This window comes from Eriocheir sinensis, chromosome 10 (assembly GCF_024679095.1).
Source record: "Eriocheir sinensis breed Jianghai 21 chromosome 10, ASM2467909v1, whole genome shotgun sequence".
Classification (NCBI taxonomy): Eukaryota; Metazoa; Arthropoda; class Malacostraca; order Decapoda; family Varunidae; genus Eriocheir; species Eriocheir sinensis.
Window position 1 is genome coordinate 2017500 of NC_066518.1, and position 18776 is coordinate 2036275.

Sequence of the window (18776 nt, forward strand, 5' to 3'; positions counted from 1 at the left end):
TAACAAACAAGTGTTTCAATATAACTCAATATATTTCTTTGTTTTGTAAAATAAAAGTAATTTCTATAAATCTTTTAAAATTACAAGCACAATCCAAAAAACAAGTAGTAACCAATACTTTGTGTTTACTCACTCACAATATTTACACAGCAGTTTACAAGCTTGCTCTAATCTGTCTGTACTAAAGGGCTTCATGGAGGGAGGACAACAAAGGGAACAAGGGAAATATGAAAGTCAGACATTATATAGAAAAGGAAGATGGGTGGGTGAAGGAGAAGAAACAGATGGGTTGGTATGGCAAAGGAGAGTGATGCAAAACTGACTTTCTTTCGTTTCAAACACACCTTGGTTTTGAACAGAAAATCTTAAGAAAAATCTTGTAATGAGGATTCCAATATTTCTCTACGTTAAAAAAAAGTATGAAAGACACCGTTCCATAACTAAATAAAGAACCAGAAAAGTCAGAATGCATTAACTGAGAGCAGCCAACATAGTGCCCCTCCTGCTCATCCCACAAACTCTTTCTTTGTATGCAGAATATATACATAAAGAACAAATTAATGATGTGTCTTAAATTGATCACTTGTTTCAATAATCCATAGGTGTGGTATTCCTTAGTTATAGCTTTAACTGTTGTGATTTAAATATTACACACTTTGTACTGGAAAATATATTGAGTAAATCAGTACTTAAATGAATCATGAGGGAGGGGCTTCCAATGATATGTTTCATAGTATGTGACAAATGCCTGCTATTCTCAAAGTTTAAGGATGTAGAGATGATGGTCAAAAGAAAATACAAAATACTTCATCTGACGTGCTTGCTTCACTCAGCCATACCATTACTTTATTGGGTACAGATCAGTCAGTCAAGCAATAAGGATATATGCTGGGGGAGCACATCACCTCACTGACCACATGACATCAACCCTGTGGTCCCTCCAGGAAAGTCTCTACATAAGCCCCCTTCCCATCACCTAATGCTCTAGCTGCAAACATTGTGGGCATCCCCTTGGCCTCCTCTGCTCTTGATTGTTACTCATAGAAATATCCCAGTGAGCAAGGGTGACTTCTGGGTAGCGTGCCACATGCCCATATAGCCAGGATTTGGCATTCACAGACTATGCACGTTCAGTCTCATGGAATAATCACCAGTATGACAGTCATTCCAGCAATATCCCATGATTCTGCATAGACACTGTTGATCAAAAGACATCAACTCTGCTCTTCAAGTCATTATTTAGTGTCCATTCCTCAGAGCCATAGAGTAGACAAGGAGCACAAGCAACATATGATAAGAATTCACTACTTATCTTAGATCCCTGATATTCTTCACCTGATTTCTGTGACTAACTAATGAAGAAAACAATTACCACTTAATTCCAAGAGCATTTACATTCTTCTCTACTGCCTTGTACTTACTATGTAACATCTGCTGGGCCTTCTGGGAGTCCTGGCCCCCAAGCCACTCTGAGTAGCATGACATCACCCGTGGATCATCCTGAGGCTTAGATGAAGGGAGGCAACCATACATCTCCTCCAGCTCTGCCACTAATTCTTTGGCTGATGTTCCACTCTCTGGGCGGATCTGTGCACCACCATTCAAGCACCCTAAAAGATGGGTACTTGTTACCTACATGCTTTCCACTGGTCAAATGATCCAGCTGTTCCCTGACATTCTCAGATTCAACATTTAAAGATTCAAATTTCATGGATTTCCAAACTCACATGTGTGTTATGAACATTGTTTGTTGGGAGTTAGCAAGAAACTCTGGACGGGTCGTATATGTGCAATATATGTTTTTTATGATGATTGTGATGGTTTAGTGCTATCAGGTACTGGTTATGGGTTTTAGGGCTTTCCTGGGGTCACTAATGAATAGCTGCACCATGAAAGGATTGATTGTGGATTTTGCAAATCCAAGATGGTTTCTGCCTCCTAAGGCCTTTGAATGTCAAGGGACAACTCTATATATTTAAGGTTCCAAGTAATCAAATAATCCCACAGTAGATATTCAAGTAATTCCTTGGATAAAAATAATCTAAGTGATCTAAAATGAAACATGAAAGTGAAGCATTTTGGGTGTTACAGGTTGGAGTACACCACTAGTGGCTCTGCTGAGGGAAATCATTATTAATAAGGTGGTTAACAAGGCTAATGTTCACATGGGTGGTTATATGAGAACAATACTAATTATGTTGGCTGAGTCCATACTCCATGCATCTGAAGGCCTACTATCATATGAGACTTGTAGGTATTTCTTCACAAGTACTACAAACTACATTAATTACTAAAGGTGAAATGAAGATCTTATTCAAAATCTCTGAAATATTACTTACACCACACCTACTGACTTAAGATTTCCTATAGCTGCCACAATACTTACCCATTTACTATCAAGTAGTAAATTATAAAGTGCCCCAAGTTTCATTTCAAACATCACTTCCTCACCTGAAGGACATGCCATAACTTCAACATAATGGTAGGGACTCTTTCCTCTCTTGAGCTTCTGTACAAGATTTTGAATGTTGCGAAAGCCGTAGGCAAGAGCAAAGCGAAGCACTGTCTCACCATTCACTTCAAGGGTCACCTCACGGAAATCATTGTTTCTAGGAAAGAAGGCAATAATTAGCACTTATTCTACTGATGCTACAACAGTATCATTTCAACACAAGATTTTTATCAGTCTACTGAACTTTATGGTTTGTGCAAAGCTTGATGAGTCAAAATTGTAGTAAAAACTAATTATTGATAATGGACTTGATAAGTACATGTGATACCTTATGATACCTTACAATAAATAAGTCTTTGAGCAAATACTGCTTCCTTGAGGATATGAATATTGTTTTACACTTGCATCAGTTGTCACAAATAATGTTTTCAATAATAGTACTTGAAAACCCACCCAAGACAGCATAAATCAGCAATAAAACTTAGGAAAGTCAAAGATGAAACATCAGCAAGAGAATGTGAGAGGTGGAAGACGTCCTCACATCGGCTTATCTTAAGTAAAAGCATTTCACAGCATTGTATTTAACACTAATAATCTACCAGTAGTATACTATAGAAATCATGCTGCATTCTAGTACTTATGTTTTTCCAGTCACCATTATATTAAAGCATGAGTCATATTTAGTGGCATCCCTAACATATATAACATTTTGTGGAGCCTATCCTGCATCATATTAATGTTATACTATTTTCCATTTTCCTACAAGAGTTAGGACACTAAGGAGAGCAGATTTTGGGGAAATCAACTCCTCTGTATGATTCCACTACCTTACCTTAACACTTTCCACTGTAGCTCATCAATGTCTTGATTGAACAGCTCCTTTGCTGCTCTGACAAAGATATTGTGAGCATATCCCCCTGATGATGACCCAGGGTGAGAGGTCAGGTGTGGGCCAGAGCTGAGATCACTATCAAGAGGAGTCAAGTCCAGGGAAGCAAGTTCAACTTCATCATTGAGAAGCATTTGTTCAACCTCCACTGTGAAAACAAGAAATATAGAATAGGAAGGCAATATGTTATGAGATTTTCCTTCATAAAGATGGTGTTTAGTTGTCATTGTTACCCTTTTCAACATCTGATTTCCAACAAGAGAAAAGCGGTGTTTCATGCTATTGTGGTTGCAGTAGAATATTGCGTGAGTGCATCATGTGTGACACACCGCTTGCATCATGGTTAAGTAGAATTTAGTTCTTTTAAAAATGTGCAGGCATTAAGTCACCAAGTGATGTCACAGGATACCATTTGTAGGATACTGTATCAGAAGTGTATTGTGTGAATGAATGATGAGCGATGCACAAGATTTCTCACTTATGCTACATGCTGTTGCAGGATATTATGTGTGACGTGCTTTGTGTCCAAATGAAGGCATGTGAGCGTGTCATGATGACACATGAGAGATCCCACCCTACACTTTATGTAAAGTGGCCTCACCAATGACAGTGGTAGAAGCTGTGGCTTCAGTGTAAAGTAAGTAGCAGGCATTGACCACTTCACTTGTTAACCAATAGTCATTTAACTCTACATTCTGCAATATAAGCAACCAAAGACTTGGTATTTCTCCATCCCTACATGAACTTAATTGCATAAGAAACACTCCCAGAACAGTGGGAAAAAAATGTGGCTGTGGGTCAATTTTGTTGCAGATAAATAAAACCAACAACTCTACATTTTAATAGAATCAGTGGTCACTCATCCTAGATGACTTCACAGAACATTATTACAATAGTTTTCATTGCAATGAAAAAAACAAGAAGCTTGGTATCCTGTGACTTCCTTGCATTAGCCTTACCTGAAGTTATGACACAATCCACTTCACGAGTTGAGAAAACTTCATTATAAAAGTCATCCCGAGAAGCTTCCAACTTTTTATCAAAGCATGGCATCACAGTCACATGGTATATCTGTAAATACAGTTAGCTGTGTGTGAGACCAAGACACCAATGGCTGCAGTTATCAAGCAAGGCTGTGGATGTTATTATTCTTGATGTGTAACATTTGAGTAATGACTGCTCCATTTATTTAGTATAAGACAAGAATTCAGTACCAGAATTCACCACCTTACTGTTAAAAATATATCCTGCTCTACTTCATAATAAATATATTATGTTCTCTTGGAAAAATAATTGCTTGCCTTATCAGGAGAAATGCCCTTCTGTGTAGCCCACAAGTCCTTGACAAGACCTCCCATCACCTGCTGAGGACTCCTGACAGTACTGATGTAAGGCAAGATGTAAGAACCATGAGTTTTCTCAGCATAACAAACCCAGCCTGCAACATTAACATCTGCATTATTCTTCTAAAAAATTAAATATTCAAATTTACCAATCATCAAAACTGCATTTGGTGTGAGGTAGGGTCTCTTCATACCTTGAGAGCAGAGTATCAGAATAATGAAACTGAGGTATGAGCATAAACAAGGGTGTGAACAGAAACAAGGAGCTACTTACGGTAAATATGTGTTATATGGAACACGTGTCAAAATAGGTAAAACAAAAAAACTTATTTTTATTTTTCGCAGTTACAGAAAGTAAAATCAATCTTTAAAAAATATGAATGCCCTTCTTCACTGCCATCATAACTGGTCCTCCCAATTGATCTTTTTTTCTCTTCTCCACAGCATGTATTTATTATCTCACAATTAAATAGTAATTTCTTGTTTTAACTTGACCTCTATGAAGCACATAAGACGTCTATTTTTTCCCTAAGTATCATTGGTTTCTAGTCCTCTTGAGATTATGCCATCTAAATTTGCCTACCCCACTTTCAAACCTTCTACACTGTTGTCAATTTCATCCTTCACTATTCCTCTTTCTATTGGTACTACTTCTGCAGCATCTGGTCCATTACTAACTAATAGAACCTTGTATTCTTTCATTTAAATCTCTGGTGCTTTTTGCTTTGGCCCTTTTTATTTATTTATCTTTTTAATTCAGCCCTTTCTTCCTCATCAGCATCACCCCTCATTCAAACATTTCTTAAGCTCTTTGTCTGCTAGTCTCTATGTCTTGCTAATAATCTCATCTACCATGACTTGTGACAGAAACTTCCCTTTCAGTGACTGTGACTTCTTTCCATGTATCTTCCTAGCTTGAATGCAATTTAAATTTCCTGCAGAATTTCAATATCACTATCAATGACTGTTGACAGTACATGTGTGTGCATGCATGTAAGTGAACGCATCATCATCACCATCCTCCTCCTCCTTTCAGTATATAGCTGCATATAATAGATAACTCTTAACATACCTGGACAGGCAGAAGCAAGCATAGGTAGAGCCTTAGGGTTGGAATCTTTTTCTTCATATCTTCTTAAAAATTCTTTTTCAGCCTCAAGTAGGCTTATGCTGCGAGCAAAGTTTGTATCAAAGACAAAGTGGATTCCTAACCTCTTGAAATAACCTGCAAAATATTGTGTTTATTAATGAACTACATTTCATCTAACATATGTGTCCTCCACGCATTTACTGAGTGGGTGACTGGCATGTAGCAGTATTAGGCAGATGAGCGTATGACATTATGATGCAACTTAAATCAATACTGACATATCAGGTTTATTTGTGATCCAAAGCTACTGAACTGGGCATATGATTTTTTTTTATCCTCTATGGGTCTAAAATTATATATTTTGTTTCAATTACTGACGGAGTTACTAAATTAACATTTTTTTTTTAATTTCCAACAATACATTACCAACACACTATTTTAAGTCTTAATCAATTTTCATGGTCACTGCAATATAGAGCAATATATAGGCAAGTGAAGAATATGAATTTGATTTCAGACATTGTTGCTAAATACGATGTCTCCTTTAACGTACTTGCTAATTTTTGTGCACATTCATCAGCACCAAGGGAGTGTCTGGCAGCAATGGAGAGGACTGCTTGCGGCGACATAGACATTATCACAGTTAACTTTTCTGACTCTTCTTTATTGGCATTATCACCAAGAACTCTGAAATTTCAGGTAATTTCTGCTTTAAAATGTAAGTAAACTGAACTATATAAAGTTTGGCAGTGAGAGTTTGAGTAGAGGAAACCAATAACTGAACCAACATTATTCCTATTCTCTGTAGACTGTAAACGTGCATAAATTTACTGTCACCCAGTCATTTAATACTTCATTTGCACATCCACATTTATGTTTTTCCTAGCAGTGTTCAATCTGTGATTCTTATTCACTACTGAGACTGATAAGGGACAGGAGGGGAATACAACAAGTGACTACAATACCACATCATGTCAACATTTTTCCTGGAATTCCTTCTTTAAGTAAACACAAGATACAAGAAACTATCCAAGAAATATATTAAAGAGTAACAGCACATTATCAGAATATCAGTTCACTACTAAATGATTTTTTCACAACTTATATGAAATTACATTGGCTGAACCACACGTATATTCAATATGGATCACAGTGTAGCAATACTGTGTCTCAATCAACTTGTTAGTGTCATTTTCTTACCTGTACAACTCATCATGACTCTGCTGATTCACTAAGACCACCTCAGCTGATGTGATGCACCCACTACATGCCAGGCAGTCATTCAGTGTTATTTTTGCCTTTTCATATTTAGGCTGTTTGAAAATAATATATTTGTAGAAGGTAGTAAAAATATGATATGCATATTTTGGGTTATGTTACTATAGAAATCAAATGAATAATGGATGTAAATTTTATACACATTTTCTTATTTTATGTTGTTCATGATATAATGTCAGGTAAACTCTTAAATCAACAAAATAATGCCAATGAAAATTTTGATATTCATTAAAAATAATGTACCAAAAAGTAGTAAAAGTAACTCAAGAGCTGGTGTTTCTATTACCGGCGCTGCCATAGCCTCTGCTCCTCCATCATCCTCTATTCGAATTACGCCTCGGCCTGACTTCTGTTCAACCTTGACTGGCTTGATGCATTCCTGTGGTGGCATTCAAAATGATAACATAAATGAAATATTAGTTTTATTCTGTAGTTCTGTTCAACTCTATGGAGTCTGAGTCTGAGACAGCAATGATGCAATAATGATTGATCACCTATGGAACCAACAATAATCATACATAATACCTACCTATTCATCAAAGTTATCTACTAACCTGTGATGGAGCAATGAAGTCATCAAGATCTGTGAGTTTCAACACTCCACTGAAGCCTGACATGGTCAACGGTGCCACCACACAAACCGACTGCTGTGCCTCTGAAACAAACAGTCGTAAGCTTTAGGCCTGCAGTATTTCTAAGAAACAGGAAAAAATAGATAAATAACTAATTGTAAACTATTTAGATAAGTTATGCAAAAGTGTGGAAAAATGCAACATGACTTAGATCTGCTTTTTAAGAAATAAAAGATTTCATAATCATCCCTGAAAATGAAAAAAAAGAACAAAATTGACATCCTCATAATTTCTTATCTCTGCTACTTCAAAGTTCTTTCACCTCTATGATTTTCTTGAGAGGCTCTAGTGTTTTATAGCTGCTTAGCTGTAAAAATTAAATCTCATCATACTTTACTAAGAAATGAATAGTCTGTATCTGAAAAAGACTGTGCAGGTCTCCTAAGCAGTCCCACTGATCTGTCCCTCTTACAACTTTTAAAGTAGGCACTGAGCCTATGGTCATGACATGCACACATTTTTATGGTGCTTCTCTCTTGCTATATTGCTAAAACATTCAAATATTGTTGCAAGATTGAAACAATATTTTTTTGGCATTATATATATATATATATATATATATATATATATATATATATATATATATATATATATATATATATATATATATATATATATATATATATGCCTATTACCAAATACTAGGAAGGGACCAGATGCCAAATGCTCTAAAATGATTATAATAGCCTAAATACAATTTACAGATGACTCAATTTCCAATCCAACTACAGTATTTGACAAGGGAATGCAATAGGTTAAATTGGTATCATGGTAATAGTTCCAAAATCCATGATTCTGATGTTAGAGGGATGCTTTTTTGTTTAATATTGTAAAGAAAATTGATAAATGATCATTATAAGGCCATGTATAGGAGATAAAGAATGCGTAAAAAGACACTATTGGCAAGCAAACATGAGGCCGTGCGAGCAAAAACGTACAAAGCGCCATTTTTTAAAATGCGGGAAATCGCGTTTAAAGTTTTGCAATGTTTAAATTATCATAACTTCATTGGTTTTTAAGGTGGACACTTCAATCAAAGACCAAAATGAAGGTTAAGGTATGTAGAATATTGGCATGTACTCAGTTATAAAAAAAAATATATATATAGGTCCGAAAAAGTAGGTTTTTCAAAAACATCCATGATGTGCAATATTAATTAACTTTTTAATATGTCATACACAGTTCATGATATTCATAATAATCCGGAACATGAAGGAAGTTACAAAACGTAAAATATACTAATAAACAATAAATGCTAAGAGTTTGCACTACGCGCTAGACGGAAAAGCTTGCACGTTTGCAGTGATGCTATTGGCGCTCTGTACATTTTCGCTCGCGACTGCTTTCTTATCTCACTTTCAACTGCGTAGGTGATAATGTAGGGTTATTTTGAAGGACTCCCAGGCCTATTTCCACTGCAGTTTTGTACAAACCGACATTCCTCGCTTATAAAGGAAGGTTCAAAATAGTGTTATACCACAAAATCGCATTTTTGGCCAGATGGCGCTTTGTACGTTTTCGCTCACACGGCCTCACATTTAATTGGTACTTTGACACATGTTTTGACCACTAGCAAGTAAAGATGAAACACAGTTGGGGAAATATTCACGAAAGTGTAGCGTACTAATTTTGAGATGCTGACTGCTTATTTCTGGACAAAATATGATGCTATTTATCATGGAGATAGTATTTTTTTTCCGGAAATCACTAAACGATTGACTTTTCAATGCCTTTTGTGGACCCGCTGCCGCAGCCACAAAATAGCTCGCAGAGAGGTTCAACTTGGACACCCGTGGGAAATCAAGGTTTTTTTGGTGGGGGAGCGTATTTAAACTACTCCAACCGAGCTTTACATAACCTCCTAACCAGGAGGAGCTGTGCCCCCCCTGGAACCCTCCCCCCATGTATATGTGACTTGTTTCTGTGAGGAGGTATTCCTTGTAACACCAGGTGGACAACCGCCGCGGCCGCCGCCAGAGGAGGCTACGCTTTCGTGAATATTATCCCACAGTTGTAAGATCTTAGGGTGCTATCACACGGACAACTTTACTGGCATCTTGCCACCAATACGAGCATCTTGACACCAGTATTGGTGGCTAGACGCCACCAATCATAAGACGCCAATCATCGTCATCTTGAATCCAGTACTGGCATCTTTGTTTACACTTTCAGCCGTTGTGTGGGCATTGTCTAGCGCAAATTATTTGGTTTAAGGATGCTCTTGCCACCCTCTGTGAGCTCTATCGGGAAAACGAGTGTCTGTGGGACACCAGGGATGAAAACTATTCAAAGAGAAATATGTAGAGAGAAGGTTTCAAGTAATTTGCAAAAGCTCTGAAGGAGTATCCCAACATGGAACCTGTAATGCCTGGTAAATCCTATCTTTCTTTTTATATGTACTCGATATATGTTTAGCATCCAGCTTGTTTTGATCTGTGCTGAGGCCGAAAACATCTGTTGCGCGTGTGACAGGAAGAGCGCTCCTTGCCACCAGTACCGGTGGCTAGATGCCAATAAAAGACACCAGAAAATGCCCGTCTGATAGCACCTTTAGCCTTTAAGTAACACAACAGTTCGACAAAGAGACGTATAACAATGTACAAGTCATGACAGGCGGGGCATGACACAACACAATCCCGCACACTCACCTTGATGACAGCGACACTAGCAGGATAAGGAAAATAGCAACTCTTCCTTATAATGCTGGCACTTGGCCGGAGGGACTACCTAAGGACGTCGAGATCTTGGTTTGCCTCGAGTTACACAGCACAGGGCGGCTAAAGGAACCCTTGAGGCACGGCCAGTGTTGTTGTTTTGGTTCGGTCTTGATCTTGATGTCACAGCCTGTAGGGGTGGGCAGGTACCGGTACCAGTACCAGTACTAGCGTACCAGCTAAACGGTACGGTACCGGTACCAGATTGCTCGGAATTATTTATTGGATTTATTGATAATTCTTCATACCCGATTTTTTTTTAGGTTGCTACTAAATATTGTTATTGCTATTAGACTATGATCGAGTACATCCATAATAACTATACCGGTACCGGTACTAACGGTACCAAAGTTTTCGGTACCAGTACTACCGGTACTCAAATTAACGGTACTTGCCCATCCCTAGTCACATTGATCTTGATCTTGATCTTGATGTCACAGGTGGCTCGGGATTTCTCCCCAGCCAGGCCTTTGTATCGGCAGCTCCTGTGAAGAGAAAACAAAAAAACATGCGGGAAGTCAATGTTCTCGGGGCAAGATATCATTCCCTACATCTTGCACGCCACATGCCTTCCAAGAACTCTTTCACTGCCTCAATCACTCGTCCACTCGTCTCTCCGCTGAGCCCCAGCAGCAGCACCATCCACTCCCTTCCAGTCCTCCCGTTTACTCCACGTCCCATCTCGCTCAAAAACACATGCATCATCTTCGTTCTCTCCCTGTCATACTTCTTGCATTCCAACACTACATGCTGCACAGTCTCGTCCACACCCCTATCACACATCTGGCACACTTTGCTGCGGGACTCAGACCATCTATAGTTCCTTGCATTCACATCCAGACACTGCGCTCTAGCACGGAAAAGAAGATCACCTCCCAGGCTTCCCTCATACCACACCTCACACTTTGGGGCCTCTTTCTCCCTATACCAGTCGAGAGTTTCCTTTCTTTCCATCTCATTCTTCCACTTGCTCAATCCCTCATCTTTAACTGCCATATCTATCACATTCTTCCACTTTCTTACATCCCACTCAAACCCCTCTCCATTTCTGTTTGTTATTCTCCATTCAAACACATTCTCTCTATCTACTTAGCATAACATTCCTGTCTATCATTCGCCCACATTTATTCGCCCATTTGCCATCTCTTATACTCCACAAGTATACTTTCCTTGCTAATCTTGCATCCTCCATTTGTTCCAGTCTCACTTTATATCTCAAGGTTGCCTTTACTAGTCTTTCCCTAAACGTGCTCCATCCCATGTCCCCCCTAAGAGCCTCTACTGCTGCAAACCTTGGTGCATTCAGTGCCATTCTTGCTACCCTATTCTGCCCCACTTCCAATTTTTGTATCTCACTGTCATTCCATGTCATCACATCCATTCCATACATAATGCTCGGGACAGCCACACTCTTCCAAACCTCACGGATGACATCATACTTGCTCGCTCTCATCCTCGCTGCACTCCCTAAACGGCCTACCCACTGGTTTGCCATACTTATCTTTACATTCTTGGCCCTGCCGCATCCATTTACCTCCATCCACACCCCTAGATACTTGTATTCTTCCGTCTGTTCCAACTCATCCCCTTCCAGTCTCCAAGTTGTTTCTCTCTCATCCTCTGACCTATTCACTATCATTACTTTGCTCTTCTCACTACTGAACCTAACCCCAAAATCCCTTCCATAACCCCCTACCATATCTAGGAGACTCTGTAGTTCTTCAGCAGACTCACTCATAACCACCACATCATCCGCATACAACAACACACATACTTTATCCTCTCCAATTCTCACTCCTGCATTCATTCTCTTCATTCTGACTGCTAATTCCTCTGTGAAAAGACTAAATAATGTTGGTGATAATATACAGCCTTGTCTCACTCCTCTTTCACTCTTCACCCAACCTGTCTCTAGATCACCTAGTCTATACTTTGCTCTTGTACCTACATACATACTTCTAATTATGTTAACAATCTTATCACTCAGCCCAACTTTTTCAAGCACTCTGCATAACACATCTCTATTCACCCTATCATAAGCTTTCTCTATATCTAGGAAGCCTAAGTACAGTTTCCCTCCCTCTCTCTTTTTCCTTTCAATCAGCTCATTTACAACAAACATATTATCTTCTGCTCGCCTGTCCACTCGGAATCCGTTCTGCTCCTCACCCAGCACACTGGCACTCTCAATCCATTTACACAACCTTTCATTCAACACAGCACTAAAGATTTTTCCTATTGAGTTTACCAGAGAGATTGGCCTATAGTTCTTTAATTCCTGCTTACTCTTATGCCCGCCCTTGTGGATCAGAGTCACTCTACATTCATTCCATTTACTTGGCACTCTCTCTTCTTCCCATACCTGGTTGAATAACTCAGTCATCCTCTCAATCACAGCCTCACCTCCATTTTTATACAACTCATACGGGATCTCATCTGGTCCTGCAGCCTTACCATTCTTCTGTCTTTTCACACATCTCTCAACCTCCTCCCTACTGATCCTTTCATTCAGCTCATTTGCATCTTTCCTCTCCATAGTTACACATCCTTCTCTCACACCAAATACTTCCCCTACTCCTCCTATTTCTTCCCAAAATTCCCTAATTGACTCCCTCATTTTCTCCTTATCTGTAATTTTTTCACCATTCACCTTCAGACTTTCCACATTCTCACTGTCACTCATCCTCTCACCTCACAGGTGCCTTGAGACTTCTCCTGATCTTGATGTCACATGTGGCTAGAGATTTATCCCCAGCCAGGCCTTTGTATCGGCAGCTCATGTGAATGAAAAACAAAACATACAGAGTCGGTGTCCTACTCGGGGCAAGGCATCATTGCCTACATCTTGCACGCCACATTCTCTCTAAGAACTCTTTTACTGCCCCAATCACTCGTCCAGTCGTCTCTCCATTGAGCCCCGGCAGCAGCACCATCCACTCCCTTACAGTCCTCCCATTCACTTGACTTCCCCAGCCAGTTCGGTCTTGGTTTTAATTTCAAAGGTCTGTGCATGTGTAGGTGCCTATCAGACAAAATTAACAATCACTACTCTATATGAGAGCATCAAAAGCCTCGACCAGACTGCTTACCTCCGTCACTCATGTCTTCACTCGTCCAAGTTTGAGACACAGTATTCTCTTAAGTGATAGTGGACTGGGGAAAAACGAAGACTGGAGTTGGCTATTATGAGTACAGAGACTTCACTTTGGACTTTTAACTCGTGACGCGTATTAGTTTTTCTCAATTTTGAATCATTGGCGAATGAGAAATCCAATTTTGGTCTGTTTTTATCTCATTGGCTTTACTGTAGCTCTCCCTGGGATATCATGCATAAAGCCATATGGCTGACTATTCAGAAAGGAATATTACTGTGGAAGAAGCTAGTTTAAGTGTAGAATAAAAGGGATGTAGTAAAGCATAACTGCAAGCATTCTTCCCTGCTCACTTTTATCAGCTACTGCTGTCAACTGCTGATGCCTGAGCTGATTCATGAAACTATTGGTTAGGGAAAGTAGAATATATGAAGATTTTGGTATGAAGGTCTCAACAATATATCTGAAAAAACTCTTCTGGAAATCAGTTACAAGGGTTGCAGGATAGTGATGGGTGCTTGTAATGAGGAGGATAATAAAGGTACGTATGAAAGAAACTATCTAAATCTGAGATCAGTGAGTATGGAGGGGAGACCAGAAGTAACCAGTAAGGAGGTGGAGAGGGATTAGATAGAGAATGGAATAAAGTTAAAAGTAGGAAAGGACCATAGCAAGGACCTGAGGAAATGCCAAAATATATATGATTGTGGAGTGGATATTGTGGGTATGTAATATAGTATGGACACCTAGCTACAAATCCATAAACACATGTTAAAATTCTAGCCCAGGAATTTGAAGTACTAATAGAACCAACAGGCTACCAAAGAACTTGTACCCTTAGATACAGAGGTAAAAAGAAAAAGTGAATGTTAAATTACTCCCATTTTAATCATCTGAGCCTTCATCAACATTCTCAGTTCCAAGCCCCTTGAAGGAGGCGACAGGAACAAAGGTTACAAGCGTGTAGAATGGGTGAGTGGAGTCCTCATCCTCGTTACGACGGCGGGAGAGACGAACACGAATGCGGAAGGGAACATTCCTGGAGGAAGAATAAATATGTTAATTTCATGTGCTGATATTCAAATTGCATTATTACTAAACACAGTACAATAGGTAGAGGTGGAAGAGCACAAATCCATAATTCTGACACATCTAAGATACAGAAAATTCAAGGATAAAGGGAATAGAGGAGATAAATAATTAGTATCAATAAGGTCTGGTAAAATTAGAAGATTAAGTAACAATGTCAGTAAAAGAAAAGTGACATTCAGTTACATAAATTATCATGAGCAAGACTGACTTAGGATTAATTAAAAGAGCATTATCACTGCAATAAAGTGGTTTTCCCTTTTGACATAAAAGAAATGGAAGAGTTCCAAACATCAATAGCTCTTAAAAAAAAAATAATAATAATAATAAAATAAAATAAAATAAAAAAATGCTGGAACTAGGTTGTACAGCATCCCACTGGCTGCAGCAAAAGAAAATTTTATGCTAAGGATCACCTAGTTGGTCTAGCTTGGTCAAGAATCTAGACCAATTAGGTGTTTGTTAGCAGAACTAAATTATAATTAAATTTGGAATGATGCAGAGCAAAGGATGACATGCAATGACTGAACTGGTGCTGCTCAGGGCAGCACATTACATTTCCATAGGATAGAAAACTGCCTGTCTATAAAAACCCTTCTAATTAGAGCCAAATGATATCAAGCAGCAGTGAAGAATAACGAGCAGCACTCTAAGGCCGGGAGAATGAAACATCAGTAACAACTGACAGAAATGAGTCTGCAAAAACTTTGCATGCTTTTTTCACTGAAACTGAATTGCTCTTCTATATTGCAGCAGTAATAATCATATAAATATAATTGATCATTGATTTGTATTTCTCTCATAATACTTAATATCTAACTACATACATAACTTAGTTCTTATACTACTATATAATTTTTCAATGCTTAATCCCTTTAGCTAGCCAGATCTTATTTGTTTTCATTACCTTTCTTCCACTCTACCCCCTTTATGCTTTGTGATTCTGTCTTTAGTATGCATAGAGAAAGTCAGTGTCTTCTGCTGTTGCCAGGAACTTTTTGAACTCGTGTACCTTGTTATGAGGTGAAGTTCCCATTTGGCCAACTTACCTGATTCCCCTGCACCAGATGTGCTTGTTCAGCCTGATGTCGAGACGCACATCTTCAGTGTTCATCTGCTTCTTGGCGAACTTGCGGATCTCCTTGACGGCCCTGGGTGCCCTCTTCTTGAATGACACGCCATACAGCCTCTTGTGCATGTTGATGGTGTACTCGCGTGTCACCACCTTGTCAATGGCCGACTGGCTCTTCTTTTCACCTTTGACGCGCGGCATCTAAAAACAACCACAGGATTAACTAGGTACATGTAACTCAATAATAAACTGGAAGCAAGAGGGAGGATGATGAATAGCAAATACCAAGTGGGGGAATGGCTGTATTTAGACTAAAATAGAATATATTTGTATTTGTAAAAACTCATCCTCCTACTCCTCCATTTCTATAAATTTGTTTCCATACTGGAGTGCATAATATTTCACCATTAACTAAGTTCATATGATCCTGCAAAGCCTAAAACTCGGCAGGTGTTTGGCCATGGACTTCGCTGGAGTGCCTCCCATATATACAAAACGAGGTCTAATCCGAAAGCACAGGTGGATTTGGTAAATACCTATCTACAACTTCATCAATCTAACAAAGGAATACATAACTTTATTTCTAGGGAGGTTTTAATGATTTTTTTCCCCATTTATTCTGCTATTACCTACAGAAATGACTAGCCTTCCAAATTTCTCTTTCTGCTGTCTCCTAAACAAAATCCAGTGAAAAGGATTGATAGCAAACATAAAACTCGTGAGAAATGTATATTTCATCCTCACAGTATACAGAAATGCATATAAATAAGCCTACACAATATCAATCAGGAGGTTGACTGCTGCAGCTTCAACCGCAGCACTGGAAAGCGTACCAAGGCATCAAAAATATTTAAATTAAGAAATATAATCAAAACTAAAGTCACTTGCTAATGAGAGGGCATGGTGGGGCATCTCTTCCCATGCCCAACCCTTATTTATCTAATCAGACCTAGCCACTTCCTACTAAGGGGCACTGCCTCCTCTTGAACCCTCCATTTAGCTATTTGCATAGGAAATGGTTATAATGAAAGACGAACATTTTGGCAAGACATTAGAATACTATGTCAAACTGCAGTGCAACCACATGTTTTTTTAGGGCATCCTTAAGTATATACTCATCCAGTTTAACCCGGTAGCAGCGAGGATCATATTTCTTAATGGTCCCTTAAGTGAGAAAAATGTGAAAAAATCACCCCTCACACAAACCATTTCATAATATATATCAAAGCATTTGTGATCAGATTATGTATCATCTATTTTTGGGGGTTTCTATCATGGCACAAATTTGGCCCGTCGTTGCTACAAGGTAAAGCCATAAATTTGGCCCATCGTTACTACAAGGTAAAGCCACAAATTTGGCCCGTCGCTGCTACCGGGTTAAAAATTGCACTTCAGAAATTGACATTATTTTTCTTGACAATTCCTGTGGATATGGCTAAACGGGTGAGTAGAGGGAGGGTGAAGCTCCACAGCTATATGAGGTGAATTTGGTCTGGTGAGATTAAAATAAGGGGTTGAGGTGAAGCCCCTAAAATGGTTGTTAGGTAGATTTATTAAGTTTCATTATTTACAGTGAAGACTTGATAAAACTCCACAATGTGCTGTCATCAATATGGAGGTTGATGCAGCAGCCTGACTCAAGTGACATCAGTCCACCTTCCTCATGATCTTGTGGACTTAACTGCTTGTTGTTTTATGTACATTAGGGTACAATGTGCAATCCAGGTGTAATAGGGTAAAAAGAAACCTTCTTTCATTGGGTTAGACATTTTATGTGTTACTGGGTAGCACTGGGGTAAAAAGACACACCCGACTTTGTGATAGCTCCACATATATATACTGGAATACCCCAAGCTCTGAGGTTATGGAACAAATGACAAACACAAAACACTGATGAATATGTATGCGCACAGCAGGATCAAAGTAGACCATATGTTAATCCCGTGGATTTTACTGATAAGCCTATGGTGGTTCCCTTCTAAAGATCATACAGTAATTCTGTACGAGAAGTCCACCTCCCCCTCCGCCACTCCTACCCCCCAACACAAGCCTTGGGACCTGTGGGGAACTGGGGTTTGGGGGGGAGGAAAGGCAAAATCAATGAAAAATGGGCTTCCAATATTTCCCTAGAAAACTCCTTAGTCTCAAAAGTCCCTAACTTTATAACCTAACAGCCAAAAGGGGGGCTTTGCCCCCTGCTAACCAAGGGGGGGCTGCATCCCCCCCTTAAAATACCCCAACCAAACTCTACGACCTGACAGCTAACCGGAAGGGCTTCGCACCCCTCGACACCCCTGCTAACCAAGGGGGGTTGTGCCCTACTTGGACCCGCCTTAAAGCGCCATGGCCATGGCCTGGAGCCCTAACCCTTCCAGACCAGCCCAGTAGTTGGCGCGGGATCGGCCTCTATAACGGCTCCCACTATGTAGTTAGTCCTTGATTGCGGTAATGTTTCCTCTTCAGTGTTTAACGAGGCTGGTTAGGCCATAGACCACGGCCCCTCTAGCCCCAGGGGAAGGTTTCATCCCGTGGTGGCGGCGCCGCGCGGACACCACCACCAGGTAAACACAACAACGTGCTCCCCGCCCCTACTCTTTCCTTGGCCTGGCGACACACTCCTGCCCTATCCGCCACTCCGAGCGTCCTGTCGGCCTGAGAAGATGCTCACCCAAAGAAAAGACCACTCTGAGGGCCACTACAGAGGGTAAATAAAGTGGAAAATGGGTATATTAATGCCATCCTACCTTCTTGGATGAGGGGGAGACGGGAAGAGGGCTCGGCGCCTCTAGCGGAGGGAACACCAACCACACGCGGGGTCGAGAAATAACTCCTCGCAGAAATAGGTCGCTCTGAAGCCCACCACGCATGCGCACTGGTGAATGAACAGCGGGAAAACCTATTAAATTGCTTGGTTTTGTTTTAGTTTATCCACTCGTGATCCTTTAAGGTGGTTGATATTCCCCGTAAGACAGCAACACACCAGACCAACAGACCAAATAAACAGAAACAGTGATAATCAACGTGGGGTAATTCTTCCTAAAATCTGCCCTATTCGTTTGTTATAAAGCCTTATCTTGATTAAAAATGTTGCTCTGATGTTTGTGCTATGTACTGGAACCAAAACT

General features: G+C 39.7%; 2 protein-coding genes across 2 annotated transcripts; both read right to left on the reverse strand.

Annotated features, from left to right (window-relative positions):
* Positions 1–13: 13 nt before the first annotated feature.
* LOC126996429 (cytosolic Fe-S cluster assembly factor narfl-like) lies at positions 14–10539 on the reverse strand. The gene is made up of 11 exons (XM_050856851.1): positions 10333–10539; positions 7607–7707; positions 7339–7431; positions 6975–7087; positions 6328–6461; positions 5757–5909; positions 4643–4779; positions 4301–4412; positions 3285–3489; positions 2452–2609; positions 14–1610 (listed from the first exon to the last, which is right to left on the reverse strand). Exons 2-11 carry the CDS (start codon positions 7667–7669, stop codon positions 1369–1371), a joined length of 1410 nt encoding a protein of 469 aa, XP_050712808.1. The 5' UTR covers positions 7670–7707; positions 10333–10539; the 3' UTR covers positions 14–1368.
* Positions 10540–14359: 3820 nt separating this feature from the next.
* LOC126996430 (60S ribosomal protein L31-like) lies at positions 14360–18533 on the reverse strand. The gene is made up of 3 exons (XM_050856853.1): positions 18396–18533; positions 15629–15852; positions 14360–14529 (listed from the first exon to the last, which is right to left on the reverse strand). The coding sequence occupies exons 1-3, from the start codon at positions 18516–18518 to the stop codon at positions 14376–14378; spliced, it is 501 nt and encodes a 166-aa protein (XP_050712810.1). The 5' UTR covers positions 18519–18533; the 3' UTR covers positions 14360–14375.
* Positions 18534–18776: the final 243 nt, after the last annotated feature.